Source organism: Argiope bruennichi, chromosome 1 (genome assembly GCF_947563725.1).
Source record: "Argiope bruennichi chromosome 1, qqArgBrue1.1, whole genome shotgun sequence".
Taxonomy (NCBI): Eukaryota; Metazoa; Arthropoda; class Arachnida; order Araneae; family Araneidae; genus Argiope; species Argiope bruennichi.
Window position 1 is genome coordinate 89,757,385 of NC_079151.1, and position 27,333 is coordinate 89,784,717.

At 28.9% G+C, this 27,333-nt stretch overlaps 1 protein-coding gene across 3 annotated transcripts in view; it reads right to left on the reverse strand.

Moving 5' to 3' along the window:
• Nucleotides 1-27,333, reverse strand: part of LOC129972326 (cGMP-dependent protein kinase, isozyme 2 forms cD4/T1/T3A/T3B-like) — a 123,058-nt gene that overhangs the window by 52,862 nt on the left and 42,863 nt on the right. The window contains exon 1 of one of the 3 annotated variants that reach the window (XM_056086460.1): nucleotides 4,732-5,671. The exons of the other annotated variants lie outside the window; for them this stretch is intronic. Coding sequence (XP_055942435.1) covers nucleotides 4,732-5,135 — 404 coding nt within the window. The 5' untranslated portion in view covers nucleotides 5,136-5,671. Of the gene's footprint in view, nucleotides 1-4,731; nucleotides 5,672-27,333 lie in introns of those variants that run through there. 3 annotated transcript variants of the gene reach the window in all.

Genomic DNA, 27,333 nt, shown 5'->3' on the forward strand with positions numbered 1-27,333 from the left:
TTTGCAGCTGCTAGTTTAGGATTAGTAAAAATGGAGTGTTACACGATAGAACAACGTGTTTTCATTGTTGAAAAATATTTAAAAATAATGAAATTGTGGCGGCCATAGTTCGAAAATTTGGGAATTGGCCCACTAAATTGTGTGATTTAACATCATTGGATTTCTTTTAATGGGCCCCTTTTCTATGCCCACAAGCCTACAATTACGCGTGCATCGAAGAAGGAAATTCAACGCTGCATCAAATTCAGCTACATTTATGTAAAATGATCATGGAAAATTTCGGCAAAAGAATTCAAATAGTCCAGAAAAGCCACGGAGGCCATTTGCCCTATGTGTTTTTCTATACATAATCCTATTCTGTGTACTTCACGATTCAATAAAAATATAATAATTTAAAGAAAAAAAATTGTTTTTTTTTTAAATATTTAATTCAAATCTTGCGTTAACACGTTGTTCTATTGTATAACACTCCATTTTCACTAACCCTAAACTATCAGCTGTCAAATGATTTCTTTTAATTAGGTTGCCCACACTTTACTGCACGAATGGTTGTAAAGTCAAATCTTGGAGCACCCTTTATATAAATATCAAAGAAGTATCTAACCACATGTTGATGGAGATAATTGAGGGCTCATGCTGCTCATATTTGAAAGCAAAATTAGATTTAAAAATAAAGGAATGCCGGTATTCGCCAGCTAAGTTTGGAAGAACTAGGAATATTAGGTAATGAAATTACTTCCATGTTTAGAAATACTGATCAGTGTGAACAATTACTTTTATTTATGAATGGAAATTAATCTCTGTCATTTCACAAATTATTAATATTCGCCTTCAGTTAACTTTGAAATCAATCATTGCTGACAAGTACAAGCATCCATCGAAATAGGAATGTTGGTAACATATAAGAGATGCTACCTCTGACAACACGAAAACATTAAGGTTAAGGTTATGAATGTTATTTTTTATCCGTTGTTTTCAAAATAATCCTACACTTCAATAAAAAAAACCATGTTTTGCTGCCCACATAAACATAGACCTTGTTTACTTGGTAACAGAGTTTGACACTCTTGCATCGCACTAAAATTACTAAATATTTCCTTTATATCACTATAAACAAAAAACAAAATTCTAGAGGAAGCATAATTAAAATTGATATTCTTCATTAAATTGTTTTTTTATTTTTGCAAAATCAATCATTATTGATGTCTGGATGTAAATTTCATCTTATCTCTGTTAGATTTTTGATTTTCCAGTTTGATTACCTGAGGCGATATTTTGTGCCTAATTTTTCATTGTCATCAATCATATGATTGATTGATTGCATTGACATATTTAAAAGAAATTAGAATTTTGGGAAATATATGTTTATTTAAGTATGTATTTGTTAAATTTGATCAAATTAGTGATTTTACTTCATATAAATTTTATAAAAAATTATTACATTTTTTTTAAATCTTAATATTTTTAACATATTCTTTGGTGATTTTAGATATCTATTAACAACTTTTACAATGTTTTTCAATATTTTTCAGGGTTTGCACTTTTTAAAAAATCATTGTTCTATTGATATTATTTTGTCTCGTGCTTTGTTAAATAAGCATGTCGATGTTTGTGTCTTTGTTTTCCTGCTATCTGTGGCGTATTATATGTGCTCTCGGCAGCAGTTTCAAAGGGTGCTACGCATTCATACTATGCCGTTTATAGAGTACGCACGCATTCATACTATGCCGTTTATAAATAATAATAATAACATGTACGAGTATCATTTATCCTCGCTAATTCGCTGATGTTGACTGAGGACAAATAGCCATATTTTGCTCTGGGCGCCACTTACTCTTACTATGCAACTGCCATACTTCGTTAAATAAATAATTAAAAATGCTTATCCACAGATTAATCTGTTGGTTATAACAAGGAATAGGAAAATTCAACAATTTTGCAAATCATTGATGGAAAACTCAAATGAAATAAAATGCTTCAATAGCAGCAAATCATTGCAACATCTAAAAAAATTAATTTCTTATAGTAAACGGATTTACTAAAACATGAAACTTATTTTACTGTTATATCTTAATTTTCAATCATTATATTATAGTTAGAATTTTCCCATTAAAACTTTTTTATTAATTAAAAACACACTATTCTGCATATCGATAAGATTACCTAAAAATTAAAATAAAAAATTCTAATCCACAGATTAATATATTGTTTACAACAGTAAATCGGAAACAACAAATCATTTATTGATAACTCAAATCAACTAATATATCACTATAGCTGAAAATCACTGCGTTAAATGTTTTGCTTCTTATTCTTATACCTTATTTTTCAATTATTATATTGTAATTATTAGAATTTTCATATTAAAAACTATTTTATTATTTCAAAATACATTATTCTCCATATCGATAAGATTACTTAAAAATTAAAAAAGAAATGCTAATCCACAGGCTAATCTGTTGTCTACAATAGTAAGTCGGAAAATGTTACAATTTAACAAATCTCTTATTAATAACTTAAATAAATACTCCAATAGCTGTAAATCATTGCGCTAAATGTTTTGCTTCAACATAAAAAAATATAATTAATTCCTAATAGTGGATCAATTTATAAAAATATGAAACATATCTTATTTTTATATCTTAATTTTCAATTACTATATACTGTAATTAGAATTTTTTCATATTAAAACTTTCTATTATTTAAAAATAAATCATCCTATATATCGATAAGATTATCTAAAAATTAAAATCAAAGAATGCATAATTATTTTCTCAATAAGCATAAGTAAATTTTTCCTTGAAATCGAGCAAAATTAATATTCGTCGTTAAAAGTATTTTAATAAAATAAAAATAATAATAATATAAAAATAAAATATGCTTCGTAAAAGAAGTATGAATTATTTACATCGTGAGTTTTACTGCAATAATACAAAACTATACCGCTAAATATTTTCGCTGAGCTGAGGCTAGTGGACTGACAAAATTCTACTTCTGAAATAAGCAGGAAATAATAAATAAATGCAATTTTATATACCAAAAGAAAAAAAATCTAAATATTCTGTAGCAAATGAAATAAACTTGTCTAAAATTTAAAAAAAAAACTATGACATTAATTATATAAAAATATGGCATTAGTTATATAAAAATATGGCATTAATTATGATATTCGTTAAATTAGTTTTCTTTTCTAATTTTTTTCCTTCCTAGTAAACGAACTCTTTTATTATCGAACACCAGACATCAAAAACAGCATTCAAACATCAAGTGGTTCATGAATTAGATATCATTAAGACAACTCATTGAAAAAGATTGATCATCTATCAAGACACAGAATTCTTAAAAGAATATCTTGTGATTAGATGTAAAAAAAGATAAATTAACTTAACATACTCTTAATCTAATGTTATTTATTGATGATGGATTGCATTATTTTATGAGAAATTTTCTCAGTCTAAACATTAATAATATCTTTGGAAACAGAATGTATTCAAAAGAATTATTATTATTTTCTATAAGAAGCAGCTGCAGTAAATTGTTATAAATTATAGTAAATGTGTGAAGTAACAACAATGTTTCTATTAATTCAAAGCTTGATTTTTTTTTTGTAGATAACAGGAAAACTAAACAAAAATAATAGATAAAAGAAAAAAAAGAACAAAAAAAGAAGTAATCCTTTAGACGATTTAATTATAATTCAGTACAAGCAAATAATATACTTATGAAAGATTTAAGTATTGTCTCATTTCCCTTAAATAGCTTATGAGTATGCAAATACGAACATATTTTTTTAACTTAAAAAAAATTGAAAAAATGTAACAAAAATTTTTAAAAATGAAATTAATCCTGAATTAATTAGTAAAAAATAATTAGAAATTATATATATTAAAGAGCTTCTTTATGAATATATTCGATAAAAAGTTACAATTAAAATAAATGATAATAACTTTTAAAGAGAAACGGCCTAGTCTTAAAACAGTTGTCTAGCAATATATATATATATATATATATATATACAAAATACGAAAGTCTTTGTACTAATTATTTCACAAAAGAAAGTGATAACTAAATGTAACATCATCCACTTACAATGAAATAACTATTCCTTACTTTTACCTCCATAAATTAGTCAATAGTAAAACTTAGCTAGTTAAAAGTTTTAAAAAACCATACCAAAAATTCAAGTTATTAAAAAATTGAATTTTAAAAAATGTGATCTAAAAATAAGAATAGCAAGAGAAAACGAATTAGTTCGTGGAAAATAATTAGAATTTATATATATATTAAAGAACTTCTTTATGCATATATTCTCTAATAAACATTGCATAATCCACTAAATTTAAATATATCCGATAAAAAGTTAAATTAAAATAAATTATATCAACTTTTAAACAAAAACGCGCTAATCTTAAAACATTTGTTTAAAATTTTTTAATTAAAAAATGGCAGTAAAGATATCAAAATTTTTAATTATTTAAGAATTCTAATAAATAACATGACTAATAAATAAACAGCAAAAATTTTAATAAATTAAATTAAAATAATTATGCTTAAAAAATCTAATAATTTTAAAAATAATAATAATAATCAAGGAATTTAATAAACCAGAGAAAAAAATAGAACGAGAAAAAAAAACACACGTTCGAATTAGCCGTAGTAAAAAATAATACCGCTAGCAACAGAGATCAAGGTCAGTTCTTTATAAAGATCGAATCACACAGGAGAGCTTACTTCTCTGTCTTCGGGACCTTCCTGAGGCTCAAGTTCCGTATCCTTTCAACACAGGCGGGCTCCGCGGAGATGGCAATCCTCTTGCATCGCGTGTTGTCCGCAGAGGTGGACCTCTTGTCCCCATTACAACGTGCATCTTCTTTCTCGGACTCACTGCTGCTGCTGGTACTGCTGGTGAGGGGTGAGCTATCCTCCTCATCCCCGGAACTCCAGAGGTATTGGCGGGACATCTGTTCGAGCAGTGGCTTCATTGCCACACTGAACTTCTCGAGCTCCAACTTGAGTTTCACAATCAATTTATTTTTCGAGTCTAGTTCCATTCTTAACCTCTCAATAAGAGAGTCGCGCTGACGAAGTTCGTCTGTTTTCTTCTGTAAGGCGATCCTCAGCAAGTCCTCCGCCATATTGCCGATGTGAGGGCCACTCGAGAGCTACCTCCTCTTGAGAGGGACTTTTCAATAATAAACGGCACTTTGTTTTGGGCGAACAACAGTTATCCTTTCATGGGGAAAAGCCGCCACTTTTTTTTTTTTTTTTTACTTCTTCCTTTTATTCCACTAGCAGTTGCGCCTCTCGCCGCGATGAGTGTTGCCAGACCAATTTCTAAATGCGGCAGACGATTTTTATTGTTTCTTTTATTCTACGGCCAAAAATACAGACCACATTCAATCGCAAAATCAACAATCCGATCTAAGAGACAAACAAAAGAAAGGATTGCGCGCGGCTCGCTCGGCGTTTTGTTTTTTAAAAACCACTGGTCACAAAGAAGAAGTTTGTTGCGGGACGTTTAAAATAAATATGCGTTTTGGAACAGTATTTCCGATCACAAGAACAGAGAAAAGAAATGATTTTAGCGTTATAGCCTTTTAAATAAATTCCTGCAGCTCGTTCAGGAACGAGCTGCTACGAGACGCGACTCGCTGTTTACAACTGAGAAAATGAACCGGGAAGACAGTTACAGAACACCCAGTTGAAGTTGAACGAGCTGTTAATGACAGTGACGGTTGCAGAAACAGTCATCGCCGATCCCAAGGAGCCAAATTTAGAGACGATCTCCCCGCAAAACTGTGCCAAAAAGAAAGCGTGTTTCAATGCATACACCACCTACACCAAAAGTTTTGCAAAATAAGGAACAAAAAGTTATACAAATGAACTTAAATGATCAGGTCGTTGTTGCACAACATCCCGTATTCGAAAAAAAAAATGTTCGCTCAATATTTAAATTCAATACAGCTTTATTTTTAAATTTAGAAATGTTTATTTGAAAAAGTATATTGTTTTTAATGGAACAGATCACAATGGTGTTGAAATCCCTATAGATCCTCTTATAATGGAAATTCTAAAAAATGCTCGTTCAATATTCGAATTCAATAGAGCTTTATTTTTAAGTATAGAAATAATAATTCAGAAAAGTAGATTGATTTTAGAGGAAAAAATTTCAACAATGGTTGAAATCTCCAAAAGCCCTAATATAATCAAAATTTTAAACTTTTTTAGGAAATTCGAATAAATGCAACTTAATAGTGGACAAAAATATTACATAATATCTGAGAATTATATTAAACATTCATTTAAAAAAATCAACAAATTATTAATTTTATACGAACATTTTAAGATTATAAAAGGTTTTAGCTATCATCAAAATAGAAAACTTGAATTTAACACTATTATCACAAAATATGCATAAAATTTCATTAATAAAAGCTCTACTTTAAGCCCTTTTTTGAACATTTTTCTAGTTCAATAAATATTCAATAAATATAATTCCTATAAAATTTTTAGAAAAGATTTAAAAGAAACGAATCCAGGCACTTAATATACAAACTAATAGTTCAATTTTTTAATAAGTCAAATTCAGTTTTCCAGCTGTGTTATAAATTAAATTTTAGAAATTAATTATTTCAAATTTATGAAAAATTTAAATGCCATTGTAAAATGCTGGATTGACGTTATTTATATATGTTGTTTAGACATTGGATTATTGATATATGCGATCAATATTTCAGTCCGAAACAAAATCTTGAATGACTGGATAGCCTTGTAACCTTGTTGAGATTTATAAGATAAAATAATAAACAGTAATACAAATAAAACAAAATAAAATCCCCCCCCCATTTAAAAATCAGCCATTTGATTGTGAAATAAAGAAAAGGACGAAATAAAATTCAGAAAAATTTTCATATATTTGGTCATACATTCTTTAATGTAGAAATCGTCTGTTGAGAATTATAATGGATAGAGGCAGAAATTCATCGCTTGGAGAAATTGAGGCTTCAAAAGTCTATTTTTTTCGTATTAAATATAATATTTTGCATGGTATTTGTCACCCTCTAATGCAAGGAATAAGTTATTATAAGTTTCGATTCTTTAGAATGTGAAAAGGGATTCATTTAGTTGCCCTTTGATCGTCTAAATTGAGAAATCGATAATTTTTAGGAAGGAAGAGAGAAATGTGCATCTCTTATTGAATTTTTTTCAAATTTCAACTAGAATTTTGATTAATTAAAATGAATCAAGATTTTGACGTTTTTTGAGACAACTTTTCTGATAAAAATTTTGCATCATTTAATTGTTTTTTAAATTGTCTTTTCAATAATAAATATTCAAATGCCATGTAATTTTTTAAAATTTTTAAATTTTTTTTGATTTTCAACATTAATTTTAACGAATTAAATTTAAATCGTTTTCATTGTTTCGTCAAATATTTAAACCTTTCCGAATAATAATCTTTGATTTCATCGACAAATTATTAAAGAATAAACATTTCTAAAGAATTTTAATTAATTAAGACAAATATTTTCAAACATTATTCAAATTTATTTAACAAACATTTTTTATTGACTAAACATATAACTGAAATAATTTTTTTTAAAAATCACACAACAAAATTTTGTTGATCGAACAAATTAAACTTTTAAGTGTCAGACATTTTAATTATTTTTTTTCCATTAAACGGCGAACACTTTTTTTTTCCATCATTGCTCAATTTAACATCAAAACAAATTCCCATATACATTTTTGCTATGAGAAGTGATTCAAAACTTTTTGCATTCATGCTGGAACAAGATTCCGTTATATATATATATATATATATATATATATATATATCCTCCGAAGAGGAGAGCAATTTCGAATTTTTAAACTTCTCTTTATTCCATTCAGGGATGCATCATTTATGTACAAGCAAGAAGCGACGAAGTACGTCAATCTACAGCACGACACAAGAGCGAAAAGATAAAAAAGCAACAGAAATATTTTCCCTATGATTATATACCATGAGATTCTGATAGGGATTTCTTTACACGTGTCGATTTAGGTAAGGGAATTATAGGTATATTTTAAAAGAATTTGTTTAAGTTGGCAGATTTTTATCCCTTCACTCGGAGTGTGGGAACTGCTGATTTCAGCAGTTTTACAGAGCTCGTGATGAATTAATTAAACAATAAAGGTGGAACTGGATCAGTAAATAAGAGAACATTTTAGAATGAAGTTAATATGGCATAAATTAAGATAAAACTTTTGAAATTAATTAGGATTTAATTTAGATTTAGAGATATCATTGCATATATATATAGCAATGCTAAAAATTCTTTCATTACTATGAACGATGATTCGGTAAGAGGGTATTACGGCGTCTTTTATATTTTTTCGTAGTTTTTTAATATATATCCGTAATTCCATAGTTTTCATTTAATTTCCGTACATGCTGGAGGGTATGTAAACGCAAACTATCAAACACAATAAATCCAATATTTCCTTCGGAGCAGTTGGTTGCCTAAGGCGGCTAGTAAAACTATAAAAATAAATGCAATGATAAAACGTGCATTAATAAAGTGTCAAAAAAAAATTAAAAGTTAAATATTTTAGGAAAAGAATTCCTGTCATTCATAAAACACGCTTAAGACGTAAATAATTCTCCTCGCAACACTAAATTGCATCTCGAGTCGAATACAAAAGCAAGTGTCACTCTCTCTCAAGCGGATTTAGCTGAGTCATTCGATAGCCTTTTTACGAGCACTTGAGCGAACGCGGTTTTCCGCGTGCATTCCTCAAGAAAACGATAGAAATCTCCCAAGTGGACCCTGTCATCGGCAAGCGAGTGCTTACCGCAGCACAACAACAATTTCCGCAGATAAAGGGTGATAAAAAAGTGGTCGATAAAGCGAATACAGGCCCTCCAAAGATTCGGTTCTCGGGAACTCATTGCTTCTTACAATATAGCCCAATAAAAACGTGATGGATATAAGTGTTTGTTATTCAATATCGTGCAGTTTAATGTGGTCAGTAGGATGAACTTAGATAAGAAAAATTGTGCACAGTCAATAATTTAAAACTTGTTTGAATCGGGAAACAGTGGATTAGCAATAGTTAATGACTTCCAGGGGCATAGATGAAAAAGCAATCACCTTTCGTTGTCATCTGAATTGCATGGAAATTAAATGGAAATTTTGCTAAAAGTAATGAAATTCTTGTTGGCAACAGTTATTCCAAATTCCTACGTCATCTCATCGTGACTTATTACGTCATAGCTAATATATATATGTATACATTCAGTTTAATGTGGTCAGTAGCATGAACTTCGATTTAAAAAATATTGCGCATATCCGATTAATTTGAAAACTGTTTGAATCGGGAGACAGTGGCGTTTCAAGAGATAACTCCCCAAAACATACGATTTTGGGTTCCCCCAATCTTTATCAGATCAAAAATAAGTCAACTTTCGTTTTTATCCGAATTGCATGAAATTGCTAAAAGTAATAAAATTCTTGTTGGATAATTATTCTGAATTCACACGTCATCTCGTCGTGATGTATTTCACATCATAGTTCTCTCACTGGGGGGGGGCATCTCAAAAATGAGGATGAGAAGTTTCCGGTATGGTGGTTGGTTCTGGTAGGTACAGAAAGAGGTAGGGGTTGGCTACTGCCCATCGATGACTGTACGTACTTCCCAAGGGAAAGGTTGTACCGTGCCCGGTGATGGCCTTTAGGACTTAACCACAGTTCCTGCCAGTATTATTGTAGCAGTGTTTCGGTCATTCAGTTTATTCCGTATACCTACGGGCTGGTCGGTGTAATCAGTTAATGGTCAAGTCATAGCTGATATATATATATATGATTTGTCTGTCTTCTATCCTAAATGTCTCCCAACAATTATATCCATAACGAAACATACAATTTAGATTTCTGAAGAAATTAATACATTAGGACAAAAAGTCACCCCTAAATCTTTGCGCTGCAAAACTGATATCTCTATTACAGACATGACACAAATTTAGAACATAAAAAAATTCTCATCTTCATATAATAATCGTGCCAAGTATAGACTCAGAGAAGTAAAATCAGTATGATTAAATGATCAATAAAATGAATGAGTTTATACAAAAAAAAAAATGCTAGAAAAATTAAAACTATTATAGAATTGTTGCATAAAAGAAAATTAACCAATCTCAAGAACGATAAAATTCGATTCCGAATACGTCGAAATTCACGAAAATGTATCGTGCTTACTATTAATAAAATAGAAAAATGTGTAATTTTGCTTCTAAACTGACTGTTTGGAATATATCGATAAAAAAAAACTTAAATAAATATTTGCTTTAAAAAAAAACTTTGAAAAATAATATTATGCACTTTGTAAAGATTTTTTAAAAATTTAGAGTAACTAAAAATCAAGTGAGAATTTTTTCATTTTCCTTCAACGATAAGTAAAAATATTATAACACAAAGATAGTTTTGATACTAACAAAAACTCAAGAAATTATCCTTCTATTGATACCAATTTAATTATTGAGCAAATTTTTTCCTGAATGTTGAGAAATTTTTAAGATTATTTTTTTTTTATTATTTTCAATAATAGTTTTCATTATTGTAATAAAATTGAAACCATTTTCATAGTTTTATAAAATATTTAGTAGCGTGATTTTCTTCCAATAGTCAAAGCTAAAGATCAAAGATTCTGTTTATAATTTGCGCAGTTCGCGTGAGAAATAAGAAGCTCAAATTATAATACTGAGAAATACTGCATTCAATAAAAAAACGGATTGCTCCATAATTATGCTTTTAATAGCATTATGACGTCATAGGACTTGATTGCATTAGGAAAGTGCATGTTTCAATTAAACTAAAAAAATATAAAACTAATGAAATAGCATCGTTTTAATGCTTATGATAAGTTGATGCTTGAAAATGCTTTGTAAAAGCAACCAAGAATAGGTTATGCATAAAAAAATTAATTGCAATTAAATTACCAAATTAATTGAAATTATTCCAAATTACCAAACCAGTTGGTCGCCAAAGGCTGCTGATTATATATATATATATATATATTTAATCAGCATATTTTGATATATCAAAATAATAATTAAACTAGCACAGTTTTCATGCAAATATTATAATTAAAATGGACATCACAACAAAAAAAAGAGAATATTTTCATCATATTTTATAAGCCTTCCAGCTAATTCTCTACTTTTTCTTGAATTTTTTATGAAATTACAAGAATATTTTAAAATGCAGAAATATATATAGTCTTTATTATTTTTATTTTATTTGTCTTTCCATAAGATCTTTGAAAAGTGAAGCGCTATGAAGTTTTCTTTTAAGTTTTAAATAATTTAAAAAAAATTATATTAAATAAAAAATGTTTTATCTTTCTTCTAAAAATGATCCAAGACCAAAGTAGGTACATTTCGTACAGATAGATCTCTTTCTATCTTTACGCATTTAAGTGTTTTTGTTCCTTCTTTTTCTAGAAAGAACAGCTGTGTTGAATAAATTATTCTCAAATTCAAATATCCTGCTTAATCAAATATTGTGCAATGGATTCACTTCAGAGATATCATGTTGTTTACATAGCATTTATAATGTAATAAACACTGTTTTTAAAAATATTAAAATATAAAATTAAATTAACAAAAATACAATCTTTTAAACAAAAAAAAAATGCTTTTATAAATGTATAAATGTTTATTTTAATTTTTTTTAATTTTTCCAACATTTTTGAACTTTATGTCTTTAATTTAAAATTTATTATTAAAAATATAATGGAATCATATAAAAAAAATTTTTCTGCGAATTTACTATTCTGTAGCATTACAAGCATGGAATCAAAATTTAACTTATTTGAATGATTGACTGATAAATAACCTCTGAAAAAATTAAAATAACATATTACTATCAAGAAGAACATAAAAATAGACACATAAGAAATCTGGCACATAATCTGGCACATAAGAAAGTAAGTGAAATAATAATTGCAAAATTTCATATTTACAAATACGAAATAAATTAAATTAAATAATAGTGTTGGAAAAAAATAGAACCATACGGAAAAAATAAAATAATACACCAATAAGTAGACAATACAGAACAAAACCTCTTGATATAATGTACTTTAAATAAAATATTACGGATTTTTCATTTCCACTCTTTTTTAATGTAGAATAGAATTTTTGGTAAGCTCAAACAAATTATTATGCCTTCAAACGATATGTATTTTATAAAAAAAATACAAGATTAGTTAAATAAAGATTGGTTACTAAACTGGAATGGAATTTAATTAACAAAATAAATAGTTAAATTTTAGTTAATTATAAAACAATTTTAATACCATACATATATGTGTACCATATATTTTGACAATGTATTTCATCAGATATAAAATATGCGTGTATTTTTTTAAATTATTGAAAGTGCATATAAATAACATTTTTTTTTTCTAAATTTGAATTTTATTTTCAGAACTTATCGGTTATTTTATCTAATAAGCAGTAGTCTTCTGGATTTGTATTAACGACTTTAATTATGTTTAAAACTATGACGATGACATATGACTAGTAGTGATGTCAATATTCAATTAATATGAAAAGAGGAAACATCACATTTAAATAGAATATAGATATTGAAGACTAACAATATAACAAGCTTTAAATGGCCTAATTTTACAAAGTTTAATCAATCTCATTTATATTCAGTTTTTATTTTTAAAAATACACACCTAAATTCGTAAAAATTTACAAAAACCGCAACTTTTCTTTTTTTCTTATCCAGTTACTTAACAGAAACAACTCAAAGCAGTTATTATCATATAACAGTGCATGGAGAAAATAAATAAAATCCTGTAAAAAATTTAAAAAAACGGAATATTTTTTAAAGAAAATGAAATAATATGAAAATTTGGATTGTTGATCTCAATACGTTTTTTAATTTAAATTCCAATATCTTTGACAAATTTTAAAAAATTAAAAAAAAGTTTATAAATATAGAATAAGTATTAATATTTATATAAATATTATTTATATCATAAAAATCAATAATTTCACTGCAAATGTAAAAAAAATATATAATCCATAAAAATATACAAATAAAAATATATATTCATAAATGTATTAGCATTGTCGGAATCATGGAATTAGAGATTAGTTCACTTTTATAAACATAGATGGCGCGAGTGAAACGAACTGAACAAGTTTGTTTCATGAGGTGTTTTCACCTGCTGTGTTATTTACGCCAAGAATATTCAGAAAAGAGATAAGCAGCCAACAACAGCAACCATATTTTCCGCCTTATTCTAATCAAGAATTCATCAGCTCAAACATGATAATTTCAATTTATTTTTGTATATCAGAGCTTTCTAAGTGTCTTGCAGTATAATTCAATTGATAACTGATTTCATTTATTATTAATAGCATTGGTGTTTGAAGCTTGACAATGATTTAGTAATTTAATTTCCATAAAAATAAAAAGGTACCTCTAATAAACGATTTTATTATGATGGATGGTAAAGCTGCATTTTCAAAAAAAAAAAACTTTGATATGTGTGAGCAGCCTTGCACAAATTAAGGATTGTTTTTCTTTTTCTCTTCGGTAATATTTTTTAAATTTTTACTGTAAAAAGAAGGAGGGGAGGGGAGTTGCATGAAAAGTATTCATCAAATTCATAAAAATGTTTGCCGAAATTGATAAATAGAAATAAGAACTGAAATCTCTTAATGTCCGTTTTAAAAAATAGTGAAAATTTTTAATAATGAAATTAATTAATGTAATTGTAATTATATTACAAATTTAATTATTTTAAAGTTTTAATCTAAATAAATGTTAATTATCTCCAAAAATTATAAGATTATTCTTCAAAATCAATTCAGGCCTATAACTGTTAAGCAATGTGTAGAAGGTCTTTATGAAATAAAAAATTAAAATTTAAAATATAAACATTGAGTTAAATTACGTTTATTAACAAATTACATTATTAAATCCGTTTAAATTTGCATTTCTCCTTTCGAACATGTAAAACGTCTCAGACTGACGTTTAGAAAATGTATTCCTTATTTTGACAGTCGTCGTACAGAAGTTTGTTGTGCGAAAACATTCTTTTGAATTCTTAAATAATTATAAGTAAAATTACAGAAATAGTTCTGATTTAAAAAGCATTAAGTTAATTTAAATGAATTTTTCTAAAAGTTGCATTGAATTAAAAAATGCATTCATATTTAATAAATAATTCATTTTGCTTTTCAGAATGGGTGCGAAAATTCTTCAAAGGAAATGTGATAGAAAAAAAATTTGTTAAAGATCTAAGCTAAATGTTTAGCGTATTTCAGTTTTTAAAAAAATGTTCTAACTGAATTTGAAAAAAAAAATTACTTTGCATAACAGAATTCTGTACAACAAGAATAATGGGTTACTGGTTAATCGAATATTCGAATAAATGTCTTCAAAAACGATTGAAAACACAAAAACGAAATTTGCTTAAAAAAATGTTAATTCAATGACTAAAGAAAAAAAAAAATGGCATATTATATTTTGTTTAATAATGCTGCAGGTGAATAATGCTAATGTACCACAGCTTGAATATAAAAGTCAAAATAAAATGTTGGCAATCTTGACTTATTTTTACACTGGGAAGATGTTATTTGTGGACTTGTTATTTCCTTTCTCAAAACGAACTAGATAATTGGAGTTTGAGTCATTGGAATTCTACTCTGTATAATGAAGAATATAAAGAACTTAATTTATTATCATGTTTTCAAAATGTAGTTTTCCTTCACCATTGTGAAAATGCATAGCTCTGCAGTTTGTATGGATTTAAATTAATACTTCTGGAGATGTCAGTTTTAATATTAAATAATTCATTATATTAAATTTCTGTATGTGCAACAATTTTTAATGCAGCTGGACACAAATAAAACTCAATCAACCTAAGGAACTCGGCTAGATTTTTCTTACAGTTAACAATAAATTAACTTCAAATACCCCAATTTACTAATTAACACAATATACAACACGAAATATATCAAAGAAAGCTATGTGCATTCATTCGCACAAAGAAAAAACAGTTATGAAAACCGAGTTGAAGTCCAACACCGCTCTGGACTAACAAAGAATAAATAAATAATATCAAGAAAAAAAGTTTTAAAGCTTATATATCGGGTTGCGAAAGCGAAGGTCATAAGCAGACGATAACCTACAACAGTTTATTCTTAGCAATGTGGCAGCAGCACTATCAACCGATGAATGCTCAATTATCTGTGAGACTTTGTCCCTGTGTTGTTCTTGATAATCACCCATCCAATGAGCCAAAGATAGCACTCGAGTCTGAAAGAGAGCACTCTTCATATTACGAGTGAAACTGCTGACGAGCTGAACCGGAAGATAACATTGAGAATCCCGTTTTTAAAGAGTTATCCCATTGCATTCTTTCATACCTCACGACCTATTTGAAAAGATAAAACAACTTTTTGAAACTAATAGCTGGTGATAAGCTGGTATTTTATATAGAAGTTACAAAGTTTTGTTCTAGTTCTGAAATGATTCATCAAATGGGGATACGAATTTAAACGCAAAAAAAAAAAAAAAAAAAAAAATGATTAGCTAAACTTGTGCCGGCGTCCTAGCATAGGGGTAGCGCGTTTTCCCCATTATCTGGGCTTCCCTGGTTGGAGTCCCGGTTCGGGCATGGTTATTCTTCTGTGTTCTATCTGTGAAGTGTGTGAATGTGCCCCCTGTAAAATGGGGGTGTGCAAGCAAATGTGACGCATGAAAAAACAAGAGACGCTCACTCGGCTTAAATCGCTGACAGATAACTTTCAGCGGGCTTACTAAAGCGCCATAAGTCACAAAACACAACAACAGATAAATTTGCTGATAAAATTTCCGGAACTGATAAATTTCCAGAACTCACAGATTACCACATCCTCCAATATTTATGTCCATAAAACATTATTATCATTATTACCATAGCTACAAACTATATTTGACCACATTGTTAATATAATTGATAAAAATTATTGATATATAATTGATAAAAATCTCCAATCACGGGTTTTTTAAAGGAACTAATCAATTGCTTCATTAGCCAAATTGATATCATTTTGAATTTAAAGTTAATAAAAATAAAAATTGTAAACGTAATATGAGAAAACTGACATTTCAGCTGATATATTGTAAACTTTTACATCACATCACCAAACCAGCACCAGAGTCTACTAAAGAAACTTTTATTTTATTTTTAATTATTATTTTCATTCATTTTTTTTTTGAATAACTAAGGCACAAACAATACTCGAGTTAAAGATTAAATCAATTAACTACAAAAATTACTAAGTTTCTTAGTTACAAAACAATTAAATGTATAATTGTGTAAATCAAATCTTAAAATTATGATAATTAACACATATTTCAATTGACTAAAATAAGTAAATTAGTAGAAGAATACTATTAACAGGTCATACAGCATCTACAAAACAGTACCATAATCTTCAGTTATAGATTGATTGTATCTAACAAGAAAACTAATACCGAATAATCAATTATAAGCATCAATTATGAGCGAACAATTATGAGCACTACTGTTAAACCTCGCATAACGACTGATTCACATAACCTGCAAAACAAAATGGAAAAAAGGCTTAACGACCGATGTTTTGCAAAACGAGTGGTGAGGAGACGCTGTGATGTCATGCTGGAGCGGCCTGCATCAGTTTGTGTAGAGTGCCTGTTTGAAGAAAACCCTTATATCTACACGGAAGAAGTTGTGGCCAAATAGCGTTGTCCAGCGAGGGGTTTGAACAAGTGCCTGTGAAGCCTTTATCGACAAGATTTTGTTTCAGACCAACATATTGAGACTAGAGGTGGATAGTAACAACATCAATATGCAATAAGCAAAACATCATAGCCAGAACTACCCAAAAGGCTCAACAGAAATGCATTTAGTGTCACAGCAAAAAGCTGCGGAGGAAATTTGGTCAGGAGACGAAGGAATAACAGAGGCAACAGAGCAACAATATTCCAGTAAAATAAGGGAGATACTAAAAGAAAGGAAAATTATTGCATCGTACATTAAAAAGCATAACTCTAATAAGGCATTATCTATGCGCTACAAATTCATTTAAAGATAATGCTGCGTCATATTTTCTGAAAATTTTAAAGAGTTGCCAAAAGACGTTTTTAAAGACAATTTTATTTTTAAAAAGCATGCATTACAAATAATAAATGACACTATTATATAATTGTTTGAGTAATTTTTATATCGAAATGGTACATATAGTCCTATTTTACATGGATATATGAATTCCTAATGAAAAAAAAAAAAAAAATTGGTTAGCGTAACATTTGTATCGCAAGATTAGTGGATGAATTATGCTCATTAAACGAGGTTTCCAATGTATTTCCAAAAATGCAAGATGATCTTCCACTAAAAATTTATATAGAATTAGATCACAATGAGTTGCCAATAGTAACTGATATTTAAACAACATCCATGATTAAACTGTGCGTGGCTGTTGGATTAAGATCTCTCAAGAGATATGTCCATTAACGGGCAACATTATCTCCGGAAACCTTTAGAAACGCCGTGACCTAATTGCTGACTCCAAATTTCTAGTCTGGTGGATTGCGAGTTCGAAACAAAATTTTACTGTGTATGCAGATATGATCAATCTATCTGGGGCAGATACATCCCCCCCTCCACCTCCGCCAAAGTGGAAGGGAATATTTAGACAAGAGGCGATCGACTAAGCTATTGATTGCTCTTGTTATTTAATTAAGTTTAAAACTTTGACATCTAATTTCCAGTAATCCTATTTAAAGAGTATAAACCAACCGTATAAATCAAATCAGATTTGGTGAATCAACTTCAGGTGAAACTGACCACACAAACTGTTATAACTGACATGTTTTCATAATAGAAAGATAAGATATAAAAACACAAATCATACAATTTCGTAATTCAGGAAATTCCGAACAGTTTTCTAAAGTAATACGAAAATATAAATAAAAATTAATCAATTTCATTTGCACAAACTCTATACTGTTAAGCCAGGAAATCACAACAGGTTAACCAAAATCCTTTTTAATCACTGTTATTAAAGAAACTCTTTAGAAACAATAAGATAAATGAAACAAGCTTTCAGAAAGGCTTTTCATCTCCTAACTACCATTAACTATTCACGTTAGCTATTATTAGCTGTTAAATTTATTTTCGTAACTATCTAGACACGCGTTTCATGCAACCAGATGCAAAAAAGCAAAACGCACCTTCGCTGCCGATTTAAAAATAGACGTCCTTGGAACGTATAACGAGCCGTACTTGAACTGCTGACACTGGTTTAACCACCTGTGAAACGTGACCAAAATGGGTTATGCTTCCCGATTGGGGCCTCAGCCTCTCGCTCTCTCAATTAAAACAGGAAAAGGAGTCAGTGTGTTGCGAAAACTTTCTTCCAAAATGCTTCAAATTATGCATTTCAAGTTGAACAAAGAAACTGTTGCAATAAAACAGTTCATTGGAGAATACCAATGCTTAGAAATGTGTTGTCCGCATGACAACTGATAACACTACGAAGTAAAAACAAGTATGGATCTTGCGTCGTTCCAATTGGGAAACAGGTGGTGAGGTAAGTTTGCTAAAGAGAAATTAAATGGAATCCTTTGTATTAAAAGTTAAAAATAAACAGGTGTAACCCTGTTTTTTTTCCTCCCTTTCGAATTTAAAATGCATACATGATGATTTATGTGCAATCTTTCTTTTAAACAAGAAAACAGGATATCTTTTTCTTGGTATGGAACATGTCTTACAATTAAACAGGTTAACTTGTTGAAGCGAGAACAACAATTAACATGTAATTTTCAAAACTTTAAAAACGATTTATTATCATTGCAGATAATAATTTCAAATCGACTGTTATTTAGGTAACATGTAAATAAAGTTTCTTTAACAATATATTCAGAAGAAAATGTAAGCATATATTTATGTCCTGTCATACATAGTCCATACATACATTTCATACATAGTGACGAGATGCCTCCAGCACGATGGTTGATTCTCTCTTCTAGGATGGATATATTAAGGCTGTGGGGTCGAGTACCTCTACTTTAATGTCGGTAATATTTACGTGAGGACTTGTACCGTGGTTGGCGACGGCCACTAGAACTCACCCTCAGTGTTGTCTTGATGACGATCATTCAAAAATTTCAGACGTTATTTAGTAGAGCAGAACTTCTACTTTATATGACTTAATTCTTTTTTTCTCTTTAATATATTTACAGACTGATGTTCCTTAACAGTGTCCAGGATTAACGTGAAATTATTTATTACTTAAATACCCCCTTCTTTTTTTGTGAATGCATTTGACATCATAGACATAAATCTGAAATGTTTTACTTTACTATCAATAAATGGTATCATTACATTTTAATTTCTGCTCAATACAATTTCCTTACTCTAGAAATAATGACCATGATTGGGAATAAAAAACAAAATTTTTGTAATCATTATATCAAATAATTTTGCCAAAATTCTTCATTAAAAATTATTACAACAGATGATATTATAAAAAATTCTTCATGAACATGAAAAATTAAGAAAATCATTCCAATTTAAGACTTAACGTTATTTTATAACTTTAAACGAGCAATTCTTGTATAGAAATAGCAATTTATTTCGTGTATCTCGGAGACGGTTCAAACGATTTGGATCAAATTTCATATTTAGATAAAGTTTTGCTTTTTAAGTTTATCTATATAGTTGCCTTCCCAGAAAAAACGCGATTTTATAAGCACATACACAAAAAAATCATAACTAACTATTAGAGCCTTTTTCTATCTGCTCTCATGCTGACAATGTCATATAATGTCATCTCGTAAATTCTTGTGGTATTTGCATTGTTGCCATAGGATTATAACCTAGTGGTATCTCAAATTGTGTGAAATGGCGCTATATGACATTATCCGAATTTGAATAAGTTCGGCTCACATCCAACAGCAACAATGCACTTATTGTGTTAACCAGTTCAAAAAGCATGCTAAACTAAGTGCATTCATGATTTTTTTTATTTAAATTACCTTTATTCATATATAGGTAAGATTGAAAAATATTCATATGTAATCAGTATGTGATTCGTATCTGGGCGACCCGGGTTCGAATCCCGGTTCGGGTATGGTTGTTCTTCATCTGTGTTCTATCTGTGAGGTGTGTGAATGTGCTCCCCAGTGAAAAGGGGTTGTGCAAGCGAATGTGTGAGTTTCATCTTCATATGAGCTAGAAGTCAGACTTCTGCTCTCGGGTGCTCAGGGGTCTTTACCGTCAGAAGCTACTGCACCCCCTTTCCGTGGTAACGCGGACACGACATCATCATTCGTATCTAAATATTTTCTCTAAAAAAAATTTACAATTTCACAAAAAAAAAAAAAAAAAAAAAATGCCGAGAGAAGTTTGGTCTCCCTGGTACTACCTAAGTAAATTTTCTTCACTCTCTTATTTTAAACATTTTGTAAGCATTTATTGTCCCAAATGTATATAAACATAGAATTTTGGGGAAAAAAATTCCCGGAAAGAAAACGAAAAGAACTCATAATTGAAAGAAATGTCAAACAATAATAATCAAAAATGAAAAGATAACAAGAACTAGAGCTTCGCGCTTCCTAACAATAATGAATTAGTAAGGATCAAACGTTCATTTAGTTCACATTCAGAACTTAAGTGAATCAAAGATTCTATATATGCCGTATGAATTCTTTTAAATATGCAGATGCTGTATATGTGTACACTTTTATAAAATAATGTTGTCACTTTATAATGTTCTGGAACTGAGCAGTTTGAGTTCAATCATCTTTAAAGTAACATTCACATAATCAAAATATGTCAAATGATTTTTTTTGTTCTTAAGATACTTCTGCTTTGATTATAATTACTTTATGAATAATTAATTAAAGATGTCTTAAATATTTGTAGATTTTTTTTTCAGATTTTTCTCATTATTTAGTGATTTTTAACAACTGTGAAACAAAGATAGGAATACAGATATACTTATTTAAATTACACATTAAAAATGTTTCCTATTGTAAATTACTTGAAAGGACATAAAATATTACAATAATTAAATAAACTCTTTGTTATATATTCAAATATCTAAAAACATATTCAGATATACTCAAGGGCAATAAAATATAATATTTGTAGTATAATTTACGATCGAAATAATTTTTTTGCATTTCCCACAGTATATTACAAACGCAGAAACCCGTTGTTGTGTTACAGAAACATGTGCAAAACGACGAATTTCAAATTCAGTGATATGACTTTCAATGACCTTCATAGAACAAAATACTTAACAAATAATTTTGCACTATAAAATAAAACAAATATGATTTTTAAAAGGCCACTACTGGATGATTTGGAAAAGATAGAAAGTAAACTCTACAAATTAAGTATGCTTCTGAATACGATTTTTCGAGTCTGCCATTTTTTAAAAAATTTAGATTTCAATCTGAATTAATTATTGAGATATCTCCTTTTGAATTATAAACTAAGAATACGGAATTTTTAAGTAAGATGAAATTTCAGAGAGCGAAAAGATGGGACTAACAATACAATTATTCATTTGCCCAAACTGTTTCATACCAAAATTGTTTGAGAATTGCTTGACCTAGAAAGAGATTTAGCTGAAAGCGTTTCTTTATTGCGTTTGACATCACATCTTTAACAGAAATAATACGCCTTCGCTTGAAATTTGGTTGCGGAGATTTCAATAGAAATTCAGAATTCTTTGTTAACGATGTGTATGTAATGTTAAAAGAGGTATACTGGGTGTTTACATTTACAAAGATGTTTACATAATGTTAAACCGTTATAGATAAACATATATTTCAAATATTGGGAATATCTTATGTTGTTTCCATCAATAAATTCATTGTTGAAAAAGTCATTAAATATAAATATTCATACGACCCCTAGCGCTTTAGTCATATTTAGCAAAATAGAATAATAAAATTATTTAAAAAAATTTATACTTTTCTTGACAAAACTATTCTAGTTATAAACTTTTGTTCTTGATGTCCTTTTGTTCTAATAAAACTTGTTTACGATATATATGTAATGTTAAAAGTATGTAAATAGGGCGTTTACACAAATCGTTGCTCTACTGCTAATTCCTTAATTGTTAGAGGTATGCATATAGTCCCAATTGGAATTATACTTTATGTTGTTTCAGTCAAAACATTCATTGTTGAAAAAATTATGAAATATAAATATTTATACATCCCCTAGTGCTATTTATAATATTTTACAAAATATTCTTAGAATATTAATATTTTTTTAATTATATTTTTCTCTGCAAAATTGTTCTAGTTATAAATTTTTGATTAAAACAATTTTGAAAGATTTCAGATGATTTCAGCTGCTTTTATAAAAAAGAACAATAAATTAACGGAGACCATTTCCTCGAGGCTCTCGGTGATGAGTCTAAAATAATGAAATTCAAAGCTTCATTAACTTAATTAGTTTTGCTCACAGAAGAGTGAAAATTTTTTGTTTAAGAAAATATTTTACTAAGTATGATTAATAGGAACGGGGGACTATATAAAAAGTTAGACTTCGTAATTTTTCCGGCAGTATATATATGGACACAAATAACATAAAGTATAATTTTTATTTTCTCATATACGTAGTATAGAGAAAGTATAGTAATCGTCGAAATAATCGAACTCGAGATTTTGACGAATCTCTACGTTTTAGACCTCCCCCGAGTCAAAACACATTTTTGGAAAATATCCGTATGTCTGTCTGTAACAGAGATATTTCAAAAATGCTTTGAGCTAGTTGCTTTGAAATTTGGTACACAGTCTTTACATCAAATTTGCAGCCTTCTATTAAATTTTATGCAATATCTGTTCAGAGGAAGTCCGTCTGTCCGACTTTTAGAGTATAAGCTAACAGGATAATAACAAAACGGAGAGAGTTAGACGGATAAAATTCTGTATAGTTCAGCAACGGATTGTAAAACCCTCCGCGTTATTGCGCATGCGTTAGGATGGGTTTAATTCTTCAAAATAGGGTGAAAGGAAAGATGAAAGGAGGAGATGTTTTACATTTACTAGTATCTAATAGGCGAAATCCAAGGTCAAAGGGAATACCGAAAATGCACTCATCAAATGTGGTCGTCTCAGAATCTGTTGATGAACTATACAAAGATTTAAAATCTATAGTGTCGATGAATATCAAATTTTGAGCCAAACATATTAATGAGTTGAATGTCTTTCGGTCTATGCTTTCAAGAATAGGTATTTGTGATTATTCAAAAACGTTATGATTTAAATATATCAAATTTGGTTTGGTATTTTGTGACTACAAGTACAGTTTCGTGTCAAATCTTTGTTTCAATGGGTAAAGAAAAACGTGTCTAAAAAACAAATTTGATTTTTGGATACTATTAACGTATGTCAGAGATTAATTGTCAAATATTTCGCCAAGGATAAAACGATAGATTCAGTAAAAATGCCCAATTCAAGCCAAAAGTTAATATTTCGTAACTATAGTATGCCAATGCCATGCAAGTCATTCTCTTGGGAGACAAGTTTATTAGAGATTATGCAAGAAAGTTTGGAGAGACTTCTCTCGCTTGTTTAAAAAATCATTTAGGTCATTTTTTTTTTTTTGATTTGAAGTATTTATAGTAAAAATTTGCTACTAAGCCACAACCAAAATGGACCTCTTATATATTCTGAAGTAGTGGTTCTCAGTTTTTTCTTACCCAAAGTATAACTTCACGTCAGTATATACTTCCAGGAGTTGGGACAGATGATATAGCAAGATGGGGATTATATTCAGGGTGGTCGAGCCCTCCCAATGGAATTGCAATGGCAGCTCTGTATGCAATACCGCACGAAGGCCAGCACTGACGTGGAATAATACCACCTACAGTTCCACTCTCCCCCCCCCCTCAGCGACTACCATCTGTTTCAATAAAATGTCCACATGTAATTACATTTCATATCTAATTATAGCTTCCAGAAACTTATTATCTGGACTAACTAAATAAATATATCATGCATATTACAACGATTGTCCGATACGAGATGCGATAAATGCAAATACGATGCGTATTTTTAATAACTATAATTATAGTTGTAACGCAGTTTTAAAGTTATTTTATGAATAGTTAATATCTATGATTAATGCTAATGAAGAAATTACTGGATTGATACAATTTGAAAGAAAATGCTGAATTAAGAGATTATCATCAGTCTCATGAGAATGATACATCTGATGTCACTTTGGATAAATAAGATAATTACGAATATAATGACTGCCTCTACAATAAGATGAATAATTTATGATGACTAGAAAAACGATTAACTGGTAATTATACTAATTAACCATGTCACTTAAATAAAATTCACCAAATGCAGATATTTCTTCTATGTTTAGCGTCCATATTGTAAACTTTCAGCTTTAAGAATTTCTTGAATACAAGTGTTTTTAACGAATTAAAAATGCAGAGGAATCAGTGTAAATTATTTTTGGAAATAGTAGCAAATAAATAAATCATTATTTTCATTCTGAAGCAAATACATATCGGAATTTAAAGAACTTCTTTTAAGTACAATATACGAAATAATTGGGATTCCATTCCATTTTAAGCAAATAGTAAACTTTTCAAAGATCAGTTTATATATAGTCAGTCAATTCAAAAGCAGTTTATATTCAGTCAATTTATAAATTTTACTCTTATGAAGGAGTATCAATATGAAACGCATACAGTTTCGAACACAAAAATAAAAGAAACAATGAATGGCAATTTGAAATGGAAAAGAAAGCACTGCCAATTTATTACTTTTTGACATAACTGTCTTTCTTGTGGAAACTTTAATCCTAGTACCGGATCAGTTTGATAATCCCAGGTCTCATAGAATGCTGTCGGCCCATTTGAAGCTGTCATCAGAGTCAAACTTCTGACCACTGAGGAATCTCTTCAAGCATCCCAACAGATGAAAATATGCGGATGCCGTCAAATTTGTGGTCAGAAGTTTGACTCTGATGGCGACTTCAAATGGGTCGTGCGACAGTAACTCTATTCACAGCCTGTAGTGTTCCATGAAACTGGGACTTAGAAACTAATCCAGCTCTGGGAAAAATGCCTTAACATGAATAGTAATTATATCAAAAAATAATTACTTTTATTTCCGTTTAATACTGTCATTCATTGCATTTTTTAATAATTGTCTTATATGTATTGCTTATTGAAATCCCGTCGTAGATCCATAACAAACTTTTAATGCTGCATAATAAATGGAATTTGTCATTGACCATCCTTATTATTAGGAAGCTAATAAGAATAAAATTAAAATAAACAATAAGACTTTTATTTCCGTTTAATACTGTCATTCATTGCATTTTTCAAATAATTATCTTATATGTGTTGCTTATTGAAATCCCGTCGTAGATCCATAACAAACTTTTAATGCTGCATAATAAATGGAATTTGTCATTGACCATCCTTACTATTAGAAAGCTAATAAGAATAAAATAAAAATAAATAATAAGACTTTTATTTCCGTTTAATACTGTCATTCATTGCATTTTTTTAAATAATTATCTTATATGTGTTGCTTATTGAAATCCCGTCGTAGATCCATAACAAACTTTTAATGCTGCATAATAAATGGAATTTGTCATTGACCATCCTTACTATTAGAAAGCTAATAAGAATAAAATAAAAATAAATAATAAGACTTTTATTTCCGTTTAATACTGTCATTCATTGCATTTTTCAAATAATTATCTTATATGTGTTGCTTATTGAAATCCCGTCGTAGATCCATAACAAACTTTTAATGCTGCATAATAAATGGAATTTGTCATTGACCATCCTTATTATTAGGAAGCTAATAAGAATAAAATAAAAATAAACAATAAGACTTTTATTTCCGTTTAATACTGTCATTCATTGCATTTTTCAAATAATTATCTTATATGTGTTGCTTATTGAAATCCCGTCGTAGATCCATAACAAACTTTTAATGCTGCATAATAAATGGAATTTGTCATTGACCATCCTTACTATTAGAAAGCTAATAAGAATAAAATAAAAATAATTAATAAGACTTTTGTTTCCGTTTAATACTGTCATTCATTGCATTTTTTTAAATAATTGTCTTATATGTGTTGCTTATTGAAATCCTGTCGTAGATCCGTAACAAACTTTTAATGTTGCATAATAAATGGAATTTCTCATTGACCATCCTTACTATTAGACAGCTAATAAGAATAAGATAAAAATTGTTTTAAAATTCTAGCTGCCGTTTCTGCGGTTTTGAGATTTACTTGAACCATAATTTTCGAAATTTCTTAATATTCGTTTAAAAATACATTATTAAACAAGCCTTCCTATCTTGAATTAGTTTGACAAAAAAAAATTTATTGTGTTTTTTCACCGTTAGATAAGTTTTGATATAGATTATTTCCTAGAAAGAGAGGAATACTACATTAATAAAAATAATCTGATTAATTTATTTAATAACATCACTAATTAAATTTCATCTGTCTATTGCTGAAAAAGTACTTTTCGCATTTTCGAATGCTCTCAAGAAAAGCAGTTATACTGCATAAGGAATAAATATTCCAATACAGCGTTATTTGAAAATACCGTCATATTATAAAAAAAAATAATAATTTTTCACTTATAATAGTTTGTATGTTTATTAAATGAAGAACTAGTGAGATGTAGTATTTAACTGAGTAAGAATAATTACATGTTTCTCATCTTTCAAAGTCTAATAGCCCAGATGTCAGGTGATTCATTTCATTGGACTGGTCATTTTTTTTATTTTCTCCTATACGCAATCTAAAAAAAAATTATTGTTATCATCAAGGAACTTATTTTTAGGATTTTGATGAGCCTCCACGTTTTAAATCTCGTCGAGTTCTGAAAACACATTTTTGAAATCATATAAGTGACAGATTTCCAATTAAGCAGCTATCTAGGGCCGTTAGGCTAAGAGGGGACGACGAAAGGTCAATAAATAAATAAAACTTTATTTTTTAACTGCTAAATGAGTAAGTCTGTCTAAATTACGAGTTCTATGAATTGTGATATATTAGAATAGAATTTATATTTTATCAAATATAATAGGTAATATGTTTCTTTCTTTCCATTTTGTAATGTAAAAACATAAAAAAATCTATCACAATAATATCGAGTGCACATGTGGGTACGTTGTATCTAGAGCCACAGTAGATAAATAAAAACAAATACATTTTCACAAAATTAATAAAATAAAAAATAAACCTAAAACAAAGCATTAACGTTAAAAATGCGTTAAAAAT